General features: G+C 40.1%; 1 protein-coding gene across 1 annotated transcript in view; it reads left to right on the top strand.

Annotated features, from left to right (window-relative positions):
* The first annotated feature begins 334 nt into the window (after positions 1–334).
* Positions 335–16,925, top strand: part of LOC105725245 (guanine nucleotide-binding protein G(q) subunit alpha) — a 325,618-nt gene continuing 309,027 nt past the window's right edge. The window contains exon 1 of the mRNA XM_021667305.2: positions 335–1,040. Coding sequence (XP_021522980.1) covers positions 905–1,040 — 136 coding nt within the window. The 5' untranslated portion in view covers positions 335–904. The remainder of the gene's footprint in view (positions 1,041–16,925) is intronic.

A 16,925-nucleotide genomic window follows, 5' to 3' on the forward strand; every position in this document is an offset into this window, starting at 1 on the left:
CCAACCGGGTAGCCGCGCGGGCGAGGCGAGAGCCGCACTGGGAGGCGCGCCGCGGCGGCCGCGAGCCCAGGAAAGCCTTCCAGGAGGGGCCGGGCGGTACCGCCTCCTGGCTCCCCTCCTCCCGCGCCTGTCCCCTCCGCCTCCTCCCCCTCCTCCTTTCGCCGCCGCCTCCTCCCTCCCGGATCTGTGCTCCAGTTCAGAGAAAGAAGAAAATGTGTGTGTGTGGCGAGGGGGAGGGCGCGCACTGAGCAGCCGCTCCGCGCCAGGCAATCGGGGCAGGGGGTGGGCGTCTGGCGGGGGCGGGGGCGGAGGCGGAGGCGGAGAAGCGCGCGGCTGCCGGGCGGGCCGGGAACCGGGTCTGCGCGCGAGCCGGGCGGTGGGCGCGGACAGGGCCGAGGGCGCCCGGGAGCCGTGTCAGGCGGCGGCGAGGAGCGGGCGCGCCGGGCGCGGGGAGCCGTCGGCGGCCGCTCGCTGCGGGGACACCCCGTGGATGAGCTCTCGCCGCCAGGCGCACGGCATAGGGGAGCCTCGCAGGCGGCGGCGGCGGCGGCGCGGGGGGCGAGGCGGGACGCCCGTTCCCGGGGAAGGAGGCGCGGGCGTCTGAGCGAGGCCGGGCTCGGCGGCCTTCCCTCCCGCGCCCCCCGAGCCAGCGCCCGCCTCCCGCGCCCGCCTCGCTTCTCCAGTCGGCCCAGGCAGTTCGCTCCCGCCGCGCCCCCGGCCCACCTGGTGGCCCCGGCCCTGGCCGCCGCCCCCGCGGCGGTTCCCGGAGCTCGTCCCGGACGCGCGCCCGGGCGGCGGGGGCTCGGCGGCCACCGCTGCCTCGGGGGAGCGAGGGCGGGAGGGTGTGTGTGCGCGCTGTGAGCAGGGGGTGCCGGCGGGGCTGCAGCGGAGGCACTTTGGAAGAATGACTCTGGAGTCCATCATGGCGTGCTGCCTGAGCGAGGAGGCCAAGGAAGCCCGGAGGATCAACGACGAGATCGAGCGGCAGCTCCGCAGGGACAAGCGGGACGCCCGCCGGGAGCTCAAGCTGCTGCTGCTCGGTGAGTACCGCCCGGGGCTGGCCGCCGCGGGTCCTCCCGCCGGGCCTCTGCGCACCTCCGCCCACCACCCCCGGCCCCGCGGGGCAGCTACCCTCGGCGCCCCCCGCCCCCCAGCGCCCGCGGCTTGCCCCTACCCTCCCGGGCGCGCCCCCGACCACTGCCTTCACCCGCGCGGGCGCGCGGGCGCGTACACGCACGCAGCAGAGGGGTCGGGCTGCCCTGCCCGGTGCCTCGGCTTGTTCCTTTTCGCGTTCCTGAGGGCTGTGCCTTATCTGCTGTGCATCTGCTAAATGGCAGATCACTCCGGCCAGAGGCGCAGGGGTGGAAAGGTGGGCAGAGGGGTTGAATTTCCAGTGCCGTGGCCGCGGCTCCCCGTGGGTTGGTGGCATGGGGAGCCGTGTGTGTGGCCCAGCGGATGGCGAGCCGAGCCCGGGACACGTTGGGGGATGGCCTGCGGCGGGGTGGGTGGTGTGCATCCATGATCAGTGCCCCCTGGGGTCAGGAGGGAATGGGGGAACGGTGGGCAGACTCGCAACTGGATTCCCGGAGCAGTGAGGATGAGGAAGCCAAGTGGTTGGTCCTCCAAAGAAAGGGCCTGTGTATTGGGGGCGGGGCGGGAGGGCCAGCCCAAATGTGTCACACAAGAGCTGTTCTCTACCACCAAACCTTCGAAAGGAGGGAGCCTAGAAGAGTTTCTTGGCCACTGGATGGTGACAGGCGTGTTTCTTGTCTGCACCATTCCTTCTAGATAAAGATGAGGAATAGGGGAGCGTTGTGCTGTGTGGTTGTTGACAGCGACCAGTGTCTTTTGTTTAATGAGGCAACCCAGATGTAGGCCTGAATTCACAATAGTTAGTACTGAAAACCAATGTAGCTTCTCAGTTACTCCCATGGCAACAAATAGAAACCTTTTGTTTAAAACAGATAGCAGTTTAATATCTTTGGAATCTGGGCTAGAAGGAAAACGGGAAGCGTACAGGAAAGATTTCCCTCTAGTCTTGAAAAAAAAAAAAAATCTGCTTTAACACTAAGTTAGCAAGAAAATGCCATTTCTCAAATAGGAATTTATTGATTATTATCTCTGAGAGGATGTTCAGAATCAAGTGATCGAGGTTCACATACAAACCAGAGTGACAGAACCCTGAGCTATTGGGATAGGAAGAGCAAACAGCTTTGCAGTAACAGGCCTGAAAAATGACTGCACTTGTGTTCTGGATATTTGCATGTATAATAAATATGTTTCTCAAACATTTCTGTAAGAAAAGAATATTGTACTGTCAGTTGGTGTTTGAGAAGCATGCATTTTCTTCCTTATCTTGAGCATTCCATTTGCTGGCTCAAGGAACCAATTGCCTTTGGGAATGAACTGCTTGTGTACTGGACCATTTACAAGCAAGAACAAAATATACTGATCACACCCATAGTTACTAACGGTTAATTTACATGACATGCTTTCTTTATGTCCTCATTTTGAAACTCAGTTAGATAAATGTGCACATGTTTACAAAGAACAGAAGGCAAAGCACTGGATGAAAGAGGTGGGCTTAGGGGAATGAAGCCAGGGAAGAGGAATACTGAAGTTGGAAAGTAAAGGTCTTTTTTTTTTTTTTTTAATTCTCATTTTTGAGATACTTCTAATGACTGAAAATGGTCAGTTGAATGTTTTCTGAGTTCTCAAGATTGAGAAGAAAATAGAGAACAAGAGAAATACATAGAGTGTTTAAGTGCATGGTTAAGGTGAAAAGCATGTATTTTAGAGAGACTTGTTTTAAGAATTGTTTTTTTTTCTTCTGTTGCCCTGTTGACAGTCTTTGTTTCTGTTTAACTGTGAACTGGGCAGTTGAGGTCTCTCCAGCCAACCCAGTTTGCCTGAAAAGTGACAGCTCTGGGTTTCCCAGTAGTTAAGAGTTAAAGCCCACGGGGTTTGTCAAGGGCCTAGGTTTGAATGTCTAAGGGAAATACACTCATATGGATGCTCAATTACACTGTGTGTATTTAAATAACACTGTGCTTTTAAAAATGAACATGGAGATAATTTTCTGAGAAAAAAATGTAAACCAATTTTACTGCTAAAGTGGTGGTAGTGTGGATAACTTTTTTTCTTATTAGCTGAATATAATGCAATAATTGCTGCTGCTTGATGTTCTTGGTATGTTGCTTTTGCAACATAAATACTACAATACTTAGACTATTTGTATAGTAATATACACTAAATGTGGATTTGTGCGTGCGTGTATGTGTATGAGTGTGATTTCAGGAGTTTTTGAATCCAGGACGGTTGATTTTGATAAGGGGGAAGATATTAGGGAGGGATTTCATTTGAGGAATTCCTGATTTGCTGCTTTCATGAGTAGACTTAATGACCTGGTTCCTTCCATCATTTAAACAAAACCTATCCAGAGGAGGTTATAGGAAGTATCCATTCACAGCTTAAAGATCTAATATTTTTAACCAGTTTATGGAGGAATGACTGTGTATTGAAATGAAATTAAATCTAAAATTGTTTCCAAAGTAAATTTTAGTTGAAGGTGTGACGCCATTTTAATGGAAGACGATTTTTTGACAGGGATAAAAGTGGGTACCCTTGCATTTGCTTATGTAATTATTTACTTAGGTGTATTAATAATATGGAGACATTTAAAAAGGCAGGTAATGGTTTCCTGAGTAGATGAAAGTATGGCAGTAAAATTTGGCCTATTTTGATTTATATCTGGCAACTGTGCCAGTCTTCCGAATTTCTTCCATATGCTTATATATTTTTATTTTAACTTTAAAAATGTGAACCCTGAAATCTACCACTATAAGAATATTACATTGAATTTTGAATTATTTTCTTGTTGTCTTTTAACTTTTCCATTCTTTGAATTCATTTATATTAGTGCTTATTTTGACACTCAAAACTTAATATTCTACATAGATATACAAGAGCATACTACATTTTAACTTGATGTTTTTATATATTTTGTAGGTGTTAAGTACATTATATTTCCTTCAATTGGTTAATATTCATGAATATTGACTAAATATTTCTATTGGTGGTACACAGATAACCTCATTTAATATAATTTGTCTGTAAGTCTGTGTAATACAAGTGGCCCTGAATGCCTGCTTCAAGTTATGTACTGTTATCCTGAAATTTTTTTCAGTTTCTAGAAGATACAATTTTTTCCTATTAACCTGTCCTTAGTTTACGTGTTTTTGAAGTCTTTTACTCTTTAGATCTTAATTATCAAATAGGAAGATTTAGCAGATCTCTTTAATTGATTGAATTCTCTCTATTGAAACAGGCAAAGTGTAGGCTAGTCTTTAATGGAAGAATATATGGTCTGAATTTTATATATGAGCATAGATTTTCTTTCTTTTGTACACTGCAAACATATGAGAGTAGGGATTGTGTCTGTTTTGCTCACTATTAAATCCCAGCTTCAAGCACAATATCTAACTCATAGAATTCTCTCAATAAATATTGGCTGAGTAAATGAATTTGTTTATGACTCCCCTGCTGGAAATTAAACCAGACAATAATGAATAAATTTATAGAAATATAGGGATATGTAATGTTTTTGTCTGTGACAGATATAATCATGGTCTTAAAAAAATTGTGTGTAACTCTTTGAGCCAATTTATTAGAAGTACATTCCAGGGTTAGGAAGTATTAATGTAAGATGTTGCATCACGCATTGAACCAGTATATTACAGTTCTGTACTGGATGCATTTGAGAATGGTAATAGTCATGCTTAAAGTATGAAAGTTTAAAGAAAAGAAAAACCATTCTATATTTTTATTACTTTTTATCGTGTAGAGGCTAATTTAACACTCTCATCTTTTTACCATACATTTTTCTCCATGGTACAGGGCTCAGTGAATTTTTAATATTCTGTAGCGCATAGGTGATGGTGATGACTAAACGGGTGTGTGTGATCGACCTGTACAATAATATGAGGAAAACCACCATAATTAAATACAGAATTTCAGGAGTTGCAGTTAGAATGTTTTTAATATGAGGGATATGCATTTGTACTGAAAGCTGTACAGTTGTAGACCAAGAAGGGGCCTGGAAGGCTGGAAATGCAGTGGCCAATTTAAACTGTATGGGGAGTTAATTTCTGCACATCTGGAAAAGAGCATGCTTCTCACTACCCCTCAGTAGAGTTCACTGGAGTGGGTATGTTGATGGAGGAAGAGTGGGTATGTTGATTGCCTGAACCTAGAGGTCAGTGGTGACTCAAAACCACTGAATGAAAGCATTGGCCTAAGTAGCCTCAATAACAGCAGCTCCATAGAAATAGCAAAATATGGTGTTTATGAGACTGCTTTAAGGACTAACAGGTTTTATTTTTTGCTACCCTTAGCTTCCAAGTGTTGACTATGTTTCTGAATGTCAGGATTTATTTGAATGCAGTTATCTTTTTTTTTGTTGTTGTTGAAACAAAGTACTTATAGTTTATATCAGAAGAGCAAAGTGGGAACATCCCTCCTGAAAATCAAACTGTGGCTCTGATTATTTAATAAAGCCTTTGGAGTAAGATTTTTGCATTGAACTATGTAGATTCCTTGTCTGGATCTCCGTATAACTGTCCCATCTTGTACCTACATGTCATTTGTTATTTCTTCATATGGCAAATCTGGCACAAATTAAAACCCCGCTGAACAGTGAAAATATTGCAGGTTTATCTATTCACATATTTTAAAGTAAATTTAGAAAGGAGAACCAGAAGAATAATTTAGTAGCCGTTTTGTTTATTACAAATAAATTTGATATAATCCTTTTCATTAAAAAAGAAAACCAACTCAGCTCTACTTTAGAAGAAATGACTTATGTTCAGTTTTCAGAAGTGTCTATTAAATATAGTTATGATTTTTATTACAGATGAACTTTTAAGGACCTGAAACAGCCTTTGCAGTTGTGAGACTGCGTGCTATGCTAAACTTAGCAGAAAAAAGGAACAGATTTTTCTTTATTATCTAGGCAAACTTACACTTGAAAAGAAATTAACAAGATTTTCCAATGAAGCTTTTGATTCCAGCATTCATAGTAATTTTTTTAAGGGGAGTTATTAGTTCTTTTAATATTAGTGGAAATTTTGATTGGATGTGGTAGAGGGAAACTAGAGAGCTCAAAGGGTACATCTTGGAAGAGAGAGAAGCCATTTTATAAGGAGGCTAGGATTGCTTTCTCCCTGAGAAGGTGGAGGGAATCTGTTTCCTCTGTATTGGGTTGAGGAAAATACAAATATGTGAAGCAACAAACTTAAAAGTTGAATTTCCTGGTTGGAGAAGGAGGCAGTGACATTTTTCAAAGGGAAACTTTTATAATGCCTTTAAAATAATGTTAAGATCCCTGCAGTCTTAATCCCAGGGAAGTGTGAAATAGCAATAGAAGGTAAAATGTGCAATTGTTGGTAATTAAATCTGTGGCAATGACTGACTACAGTAAACCGTGAACGTTTTCTCTTGTTCTGCCGAATGGAGTAACATTAAAGAAAGAGCTATTCTCAGACCCAAACACTATTTTGTGTGAATAGCTGTTACTAATAAAAATTATAGGAATTTATTCAACAATCACCTTTGATTTGTTACATTACCAATATGTAAAAAGCTGTCTGATTTCTCATCTAACATGTAGTAAAAAGGACCTAGGCATAGTGATGAAATGTGTTAACAAGTCCTAGGTGGTCATGAATGTGGGCTTTACAAACAAAAATAAATGTCCATATTGTGGTGTCGAGAATCCCAGATTGGATTCACTGTACAGCTCTTTTGTTAACCTTTATACCTAGCCATAATCCGTGCGGAATATTTCGTTAAAAGCCTTCATGGTTAATTTTAAAGAACAAAATTAGTATTATTTAAAAATCAAATTGTGAAGATATCTCAAATCCATTTTTTCAACATATACTTGTCAGTAATTAAAAAACAAATATTTCCTCTACTTTTTTTTTTTTTTTTTAACCAGGTATAACTTAAGAGTGAACAGTTTTATACAGAACGCTGGTCAGATGAACAAATATGAGCACATTCTATGTGTAAAAAAGTGTGCTGTGTGAGGTGTTCCTTATGTCTTATTGCCAACAGGAAAGACTGAGCACTTTGCAGAGTTCTTGTTTTGTAGCTAATGCCCTTGTACTGACATGCCCTTCTGACTTTTATCCTTCCTGGCTTTCGCTTTTCTATTGGCTCTTTACACAGAAAGAGACAAAATAATCTGAAGGCCGTTGTAGGAGCTCCTGGGGATTGCAGAATTGGGGAATGCAGATGATCCTGAGAATCTGAACTCTGTCATTGGAGCCTATCATTTTTGCCTTTATATGTGAGAAACTGCTCGGGCCGGCGCGGTGGCTCACGCCTGTAATCCCAGCACTTTGGGAGGCCGAGGTGGGTGGATCACAAGGTCAAGAGATCGAGACCATCCTGGTCAACATGGTGAAACCCCGTCTCTACTAAAAATACAAAAAATTAGCTGGGCATGGTGGCGCGTGCCTGTAATCCCAGCTACTGAGGAGGCTGAGGCAGGAGAATTGCTTGAATCCAGGAGGCGGAGGTTGCGGTGAGCCGAGATCGCGCCATTGCACTCCAGCCTGGGTAACAAGAGTGAAACTCTGTCTCAAAAAAAAAAAAAGAAACTGCTTATGACCACTTACTTTTGTGTTTCTAAGTGGATTGGAAGTTCCTTGAAGGCAAAGATCCTTGCTCTTATGTCTTTATCTCAATTCCGGATGATTCTATTATCAGTAACTAGGGTTGTGTGGAAAGCTGGATTCCAAAAAGAATGGAGGGTAACTGGAGGAAGTGAATTTAAATTGCCTGCTTTCTTCTAATAGGCATCATCCATATGTTCTCCATTTTCCACTCCTCTTTGCTGTTTTGTTGGCCACCTGGGGCACAGTAAAAGGAATTCTGTTTTAAAGATGGGACAGTTTTTGCCTTCTTGCCTGCCTCTCATTTGTTCTCTAGGGACAGTGTTTCAGTTGAACATTCTCATATTGTTTCCAATTAAAAGCCAATAGCAATTGATCCAGCTGTTCCAATGGAAAGCTGTTAGACACACAGCTTCTTTGAAATGTGACAATCCGTGCACCTTTATTACAGGATTAATCATGAATTGTGAACAATATGACTGCTTTAGAAATACAGTAGTTGTTTTCAAGGAAGTGTGTAATGGATTGTGGTGCAGTTGGGAACGAAAATATTACTAATTGCAATTATATTCCTGAAACCTCACAATAATTGACCCACAAATTAAAGAAATTGAGGTCTAGCCAGACTTTTTGGCTCTGTTACCGGAAGCGAACAGTGATGTTTAGAAACATAGTCATGTATATTTCTAGGAAATAGCCTCATGGTTTTTCCCTTTGAAAAACTAAAATCATGAATTAATTGTGCTTTCCAAGAATCTGGCTTTTTTTTTTTTTTTTTTCTGATCAGCATCACTTGCTAAAAAACAAACAATTTTTTTTCTTTTTTATGTTGAAAAAAGTTTTTCATCATTTTTATTGTTTTTTTTCTACATTTTGTTTTACTGTAGGGGCAACAGGGTGCTTGGTGACATCTTCTACCACCATATATTTCTTGGTAACTGCAGGCATCTAGTTGCTTCTAAAGAGGAATACTTCTCTGATTCACCCACTCATTTTTCCTTCTTCCAGCAATTTCTGTAGCCCCACTACCCATCCCTTCCATATGAATACCACCCACCCATTTAATCTCTCACCACATCTTTCTTAAATGCTAGGAGAGCTTCCTCAGATTCTCTGACTTGCATATTTCCTTACAATTTAGAGAACTTCCAAGTTGGTGCTTCTGTCAGACATCATGTGGCTGTGAGCTGGTGAGAGGGGAAGTTGGGTACTATAATACATTCAAAGGAAGGAATTTGTGAATGTGTGTTTAGGAGATGATTAACTTTCGTTTGCAATACCTACTCTGGTCTGCAAAGCAAAAATAAGTTGTTATCGAACAAAATGTAAAATTCTTCTTCCTTTTTCAGAGGGCAGGGACTTGAGATTGGTTCATGATTACCAGCAGAGAGTTAGTGAGCCAGTGCTGAATAGTGAGCCACTGGGTTTCAGAATAGGATGCAGTGCATATGCTGGAATGGGAGAAGGTGCTGTAGGCATGTGTAGACATCTTCCTCATTTGATGATTTTTAACATCTTTTTCTGATTGTATTTCCATACAGATAAAGGTGATGGCAGTAGCAGTGGCCTTTACTTTTGTTATACCCAGTCAGCCTGAGCCCATTTTTGGGGTGGGTTTGTTTTGCTATTTTCTTGCCATGTGAATTGATATTTAGGACTTATGCTTTGCAGAGCTCCTTCATTATAGTATGTGTTCTTTCTGCAGATGGCAAATGCAATTTTCCTCTTGTCCTAGAGAGATGACCCATTTCCTGTGACTTGTTCTAATAATACAAGATGACTTTAATTCTTGTTCAGTTTGCCTTTACAAGATTGCCAGGTTTAACTCTCTTGTCTCTGTAACTTTTGTGATATATTTTTGAGCATTGGTAAAACATGCAGTAATTTAAAAACAATGGCAGACTAGTTTTATGAAAGGGTTTTTTTTTTTTTTTTGGTTAAATGGCTGTGCATTTTGGATTCCTTATGTATATCTTTTCTAAAATCTGTGACTGAAAGGTGGGTGAAGTATTCCTGCCCTGCTTACTGAATCTTTTTTTTCTCACAGAACTAACCTCAGGGTATTTTGGTCATTTGCTTTTTCTATAGACACCTGTAGGATGAAGAGATTGCACCAAATGATCTCTAAGGACCATTTGAACTTTGAAGCTTTCTCCTTCCCCTCTGCAGCTTTGGTGTCTCCGCCACTTTCTGCCCAAACTTACCCCTGGATGAGGGGTCTGGGCTTGCTGCCATCTCCAGCGGTGATGGGCTCTACTAGGAGGCATTGCCAGGTCTGGTGGACTCCTTTTGACTGGCCTGGTTCTTCTCTTTGTCCTTTGTAATAACTCCGAGTGCCCTGCACGGGAGAGTACTTTTGAGGGGGGCCTGTGAATGAAGCCTTAGCGAGTCTGTCCAGAACTCCCCTGGTGCCGCCTGGCATGCTGCTGATAGTTGCACTGTCTTTACAAGAAATGGTATCAGAAACCTCCTGTCATATCAGCATGGGTCTCTTGCTTCCTGCAGGAAGGGCCATATCCTGGGAGGCATAGAGGTGGAGCCCGAGAGACACACTGTTCCAGCGCAGCTCGGCTCAGGACTGGGTCTTTTCTTCAATATCCTCAGGCAGCTTCCTTTGACTCACTACTTCTTTTTGTTTGTTTTCTCTTCATTGGGCTTTGAGCATTGCTTCTCTTTAGTATGTGTGTGGCGGAAGCCAAACACAACATTGCTTTTCCTTTGCCTACAAATAATCTTGCTGCCCAAGCCCATCTCTGCCATTTTCAGTGACAGATGGTTGGCCATTGAGCCTGGACACTGGGAATGCCCAGCAGGGCATGCCTAGGGGGCTGCTTTATATTTGGTGCTAGTAGGTCTCTTTTCCAGGGCTTTCCAGGAAAGATTCAGAATTAAACATTGGATGGATCTTGTGTGTTTGTTTCTTTTTCCATCATTGTACCCTTATTTTCTTGGGGCTTTCATTTTAACCAGAAAAACAGGTAATGGTAGAAACATCTATAGCATGCATACAAAGAGGTAAAAGATTGTTATAATTTTTTGTTTTAAAATATATCTAATGCTGTGGCCTCTGAGCCATCCTCATTTGGCATGACCGTGATCGGAGAGACTTTAAGAAAGCAGCTTTACCAGGTGTGGTGGTTCACGCGTGTAATCCCAGCACTTTGGGAAGTCAAGGCAGGCAGATTGCTTGAGCCCAAGAGTTTGAGACCAGCCTTGGCAACATGGTGAGACCTGGTCTCTACCAAAAATACAAAAATTAGCTGGGCATGGGTACACATGCCCAAGTATGCAGGAGGCTGGGACGGGATGATCACCTGCCCAGGTGGTCTAGGCTGCACTGAGCTGTGATTGTGCCATTGTACTTCAGCTTAGGTGACAGAGTGAGACCTTGTGTCAAAAAAAAAAAAAAAAAAAAAAAGCAGCTTTCTTTGTCTCTCGTCTGCATTCTGGACAAAGGCTCTGTGGCCAAAGAAGGAGCAGCTGGACTCTCATCCTAGTTCTGGAGAAACTAAGAAAAGCTTAATTCCACTGGAGGTGCCAGGCAGGTAATTGGCATTCCTAGGCCCACTTTACTCCTGGCCCAAGGCCTTCTCCTCATTATCTTATCAGTGTCGGCCTTCCTTACCTTGATCTCACATTTGCAGTTGAATGGGTGCCAGGGAAAAGAACAGGCATAGGGCAAAGTAGAGTAATAGGGACTCCCATGGGGTTTGGAAGGGCAGAGGATGTTGTTGCCAATCAGGGTTGCACAGTTGTGTCTTTGCTGGGCTCTGGCGGGAAGGAGAGGAGAGCAAAGGAGAGGTGCCTCATGCCTTGGATTGATGTCCTCAATTAGGAAGAGCCAGACCAATGCTGCCTCTTCTGGCTGCCTCCACCATCCTACCACATGTTTTCATCCTCAGTCATATCCGCTGTGCCTTTTCTCACTCAGATGGTAGGTTGGGAGATGAGCAAGTGTAGAAGCCTTGGTGGGATGGGAGAAGTTTGTGTTGCATGCACTCGCTCCTGTCCTTTTGTTCCCAGAGGTGGTTAAATAGCTGAGCATAGAACTCATGTGAAGCTGTGTCCTGAGAAAAACCATTTGCAACATGGCTCCTCCATGGGTTTTTTTTTTCTTTTCTTTTTTCTGGTTAATTGTTTCAGGTGATAGAAATGCATCTATTACTGTCTTGAGAACTCTGTTAATCTGGTAATGGGTTATGAGATGTCTGTTGAGACATCCTTGCACAGGAAATCTGCTTTTGCTTGGCTTGCGTCTCCTATAGTAAAATGGCTTTCAGGTGCCCAGGGCAATACACAGATAAGCAGTATCATGAGATATTCTTGCCAGGTAGATTCATACAAAGTGGAGGCATATAATGTAGAAATAACACTTTTTAGCTGAGAAAAGGCACCTACCAATTGGATGTATTTTCTTGTGTCTTGTTCATATTCTGGGCCATTACATTCAAGCCAAAGAGTAGACTTTTTCCCTAGGATTGATTTTTAAAGGTTCCTAAAGTCACTCTCTCTTTCTCTCTCTCTTTTTTTTCTTTTTTTTTTGAGGCAGAGTGTTGCTTTGTCACTCAGGCTGGAGTGCAATAGTGCTATCTCAGCTCACTGCAACCTCCCCCTCCCAGGTTCAAGCAATTCTCCTGCCTTAGCCCCTGAGTAGCTGGGATTACAGGTGCCCGCCACCATGCCTGGCTAATTTTTTTGTATTTTTAGTAGAGACAGAGTTTCACCATGTTGGTCAGGCTGGTCTCAAACTCCTGACGTCAGGTAATCCACCTACCTTGGCCTTCCAAAGTGTTAGGATTATAAGTGTGAGCCACTGTGCCTGGCCTAAAGGTTCCTGAAGTCTCTTTCTAATTATGACTGACATTCAAAATGAAGCTGCATGTATTTTGGATAATTTTAATAATTTGAGAGAAAAACTCGATAATGCAGAAACTTGAAATTAACCTTTATTTTTATTTATCAGTCACTTCCTAATGGTCCGAAAACTAATGAATTGCCACGTACTATCTCTTTTTGGAGTCAAGTTTGGTTCTGACATGGAGTCTGAATGTAGAAGGTTCTTGGTGTCTTCAAGGGCTAATGAATAGGTATCTTCTGAACATTCTATTTTCTTCTATTTTGTCGTGGGTTACCATCTAAGATGTTACCCAAAGCACATTAGAAATGATTACAAATTTTGGGCACATACAATTTCTTGTAGTGATGAGTCCCATGCATTTTCTCATCTTCTATGGAAGAAAATACCTGAATGTTGCTTTATCATTTTCAGAGACACAGTTTGTGTTTTCTTATCCAATAATTGTTAGTAAAGAGTGGCATTTTAATGGAGGAAATTATAGGACTTCATCAATATTTCTTTAGGAAATCTTGACTCCAAATATATTTTCATGAAAATCACCAGCTCTGTCTTTTGAGAAACATATTTTCTGTAGAGTTTTCTACTCTAGGCTATGCTTATTATGGGAATGGATTCTTCTGCAGGGATAGGGGGAGGATGTTTCTGAATCCCTAGAGTCTACCTGTGAATTTCTACTCAAATTACAGTGTATCTGTCTCAGAATTAATTAATATGTTGTGCATCCCTAGTCCTTAATTGTGTGTTGACACAATGATTTTTTTTCTATTAAAAATATTCTTTATTTGTATTTATATGTATTTATTTGTATTATATGCATTTTTAAGCAGTATACTGTGGCCTGAATTTACCTTGTATTTTATTCTCTTTTTTGGAATGAAATAAGAACACTTGAGATACTGTCCTCTGGTGGTTTGGTTGTTTCTAAATTAGTAAAAAAAAGTTTAGTAAGGAGAAAAAGTATTGTGCTTAATAGTCCAAGTTTGAGTCAAGAAGAAATGTTTATTTTCTTCCACTTAAGAATTTTTTGACATTCTTAAGAAATACATTATGTTGTTTTCATGTTAGTTTTTGAAAGAATGACAACTCATGTTCTGTTATTTAATTACATTATTTTATATCCCGTTTTTCAGTGATTTTAAAATTTTACAAATCAAATTTTTAAGATTTTAAAATGTATTCATAAATTTATCAAAAAATATCAGTCTAACCGAAGAACCATGCTTTCTTTTTGCACATTCCTTTCTAGTCTGTTTTATTTTTCTGTTTTTTACATAGATGTGATCATACTGTACAATTTAACATTAGATTTTAAGCATTTTTTATATGGCTGTATAGACTTCATGTTAACATATGAAGGTACTGTATAAGATTCTTTTGAGAGGATGTATATTGTTTACTCTTCTTTTTTTTTTTTTTGTACATTTAGGTTTCTCCCAATGATTTTATTTTAAAACTAGTGCTGTGTTAAAGTTCTTGGTGACGATAGCTTTTTAAAGCATGCACATACACAATTCTGTTAGAACAGATTTTTAGAAATGTTATTTCTAGGTCTGAGGATGTGAAAAATTTTACAAGTCTTGATTATACACACCCCAAACATTCTGAAACAGTTGTATACAACTTGCAGCATGATGAACAATATTATTAGACGATTAGTAAGTTAGTAGGCAAAAATGGTACATAATTCTAAACTTTGTATTGATTTGATCATTAGTGAGAGTGATAATTTCCCCATACGTTTGTTTCTAGTTGAATTGCTTCTTTTGTGAAATGTTTCCTCATTTCCTTTGCCTATTTTTCAGCTCCAAACCTACAAATGAAATTGGCCTTTTGTCATTTTTTTATTGCCAAAAATTTAACCCCAGTCTGTTGGTTTTTTTCTTTGTTTTGTATTATTTGATACAGAAGTTTTTAATTACTATCAAGCCAAATCTGTGAATCTTTTGCCATTTTGTTTTAAAATAAAAATAATGATCTACTTTAGATATTCTATGAAAGCCAGATTTACTGCCATTGTTATGGGCAAAATTAGGTTGAATGTAGTGTGTTATATATCAGTGATGTATGATTCCTTTTCTTTCAAAATGAAGATGAAATGCACATGTAAGTTTCAGTGTCACAGATGATACAGCATAAGCTGTTCTATGTGTAATTGGATATTTTTCATTGAGTAGTATGTAGGATGTCTTCCCATGTTAATAGAAATCTTTTGCATCATTTTTATGGCTTTTTAATGTTTCCATGCATTTTGAATTTAAGTGATGTGATGCAGCTAGTTTGTAACTGCTCATAAAAGCCAGTTTTGAACATTTTTTTTTTTTTTTTGTCTAAACTCTGCATTCAGTGACCAAACTTTGGTAGCTTGAAATCAGACATGGTGGTAGGGTTTACACCACAGAAATTGGCAAATACAGATTAGGGCTTACTCCCGTCCCTGGAAGAACTAAGTGTTAAATATCAGCAGACTACCATTTATACCTGATACCTTTTAATGAATATTTACTTTGATTTTATTGAGAAAATGTTATTATCAGTGCTACAGTGAACATTGTTGGTTATATATTTTTGCACACTGGTTTGATTCTTTTCATGCACATGTTTTAGAGTCTGATTATCAGCCATTTTGAGTAACATAACATAACATAGCATAACAACATGTTTTAGCCATCATTGGATTGTGTCAATTTAATGAGTTTAAAAAAAGACATCTCATTATTTGCATTTTATTGAATCAATATTCATTTTACAAAGTTTTTATTTTCTAAACTGCCTACAAAACATACTAACAAAATTACAAAATATGCCTACAAAAATAATTAACAGATGACTCAATTTATCATTTGAATTATGTTTTCTGTCACTTTTAGCTTTCACTTTATTTATATATTTCTAAAAATTTGATGGTTTTCTTTATGGAAAGATGGAGTGCCCTAGGACAAATGTCTCCAAGGCGGGAAAAACAGATCTGCTAAGATTATATGATAGGTTTGGGTATATGCAGAATTGTACTGAAGCACAACAGTTTTACATGGTGATGAAGTACAGTTTATCTACTTTATAAGAGTTGCTTCTGCGTTTTGGTCTCATATGTATGAAACCATTGGAAAAATCCAAGATCACAAAAATTTACTTTGGTTTTCTACCAAGAGTTTTGTAGTTTTAGGGATTACACTTTGAGTTGATTTTTGTATATGATGTGATGTGTGGTTTCAGCTGAGTCCTTTGCATGTGAATATCCAGTTGTCCCAGCACCATTTGTTGAAAAAAAAACGTATTCTTTTCTCATTGAGTTGTCTGGGCATCCTTGTTAATTAAGTTTTCTTATTTTTATTACTTTTCTTCTTGCAATTTTTCTAGGTTTACTTTTTCTTGAATTAAAATTCTTAGATTATTTAAAAAAATATTTTCTCTATTTGAATTAATAGTGTGTAAGGCTTTGTGCTTTTTTACATATCCCTATGTAGCATTCTTATCCTTTTACAGATATTCTAAAATTGTAATTTTTATTTTTAATTTTGAACCAGGATTGCTTAATATAGTTTTAAATTTTTCAAGTGGTTGTGATTTTTTTTTTAACCTTTGTTATTTATTCTTAGGCCATTTTGATAGACTATGGTCTGTACTGTTTTTACTTTTTGGAATTTATTGTAGTCTGATATATATATAGTCAATTTTTGTTTTAGGATACATAAAATACATTTGTTTGTATGTCTTAAAATCATAATTATATGTGTATTATTTAACTTTGTTACTTATATTGCTGCTGATCTCCTTACTTATATTGTGTGTGAATCTGCTAAGTACTGAGAATTCTACAGAAGTCTTCCGTAACTCTGGTGTTTGTGGCAATTTCTCCTATTTCCAGAAATTTTGCTCTGTGTAAGTACAGTTATGTGTTACTTAACAATGGGGACACCTTCTGAGAAATTTGTGGCTAGGTGATGTTGTTATTTTACGAGCCTTTTAGAGTGTACTTACACAAATCTAGATTGTATAGCCTAGACATGCATCTAGGCTTATGTGGTAAAGCCTATTGCTCCTAGGCTGCAAACCTATAAAGCATGTTATTGTACTGAATACTGCAGGTTTTTTTTAGTACAGTGGTAAGTATTTGTGTATCCAAACATATCTTTTTTTTTTTTTTTTTTTTTTTTTTTTAGAGAAAGAGAGAGAGAGAATGGGGAGGAGGGAGAAGGAAAAGAAAGAGGGAGAGAGAATGGGAGTATTGCTTTCTTGCCCAGGCTAGAATGCAATTTAGTAATGGGTATTGAAAACCTCTTTTATACTGATAATTATAGTTAATGATGTAGTCAGGAAGGAATAAGGGAAGAAGATAACAAACAAACAGCCAACCAATATTTAATTTAAACCTATAAAATGCTATGCGA

Source organism: Aotus nancymaae, unplaced genomic scaffold (assembly GCF_030222135.1).
Source record: "Aotus nancymaae isolate 86718 unplaced genomic scaffold, 86718_ANA_hifiasm-v0.15.2.pri h1tg000041l, whole genome shotgun sequence".
NCBI classification, from domain to species: domain Eukaryota; kingdom Metazoa; phylum Chordata; class Mammalia; order Primates; family Aotidae; genus Aotus; species Aotus nancymaae.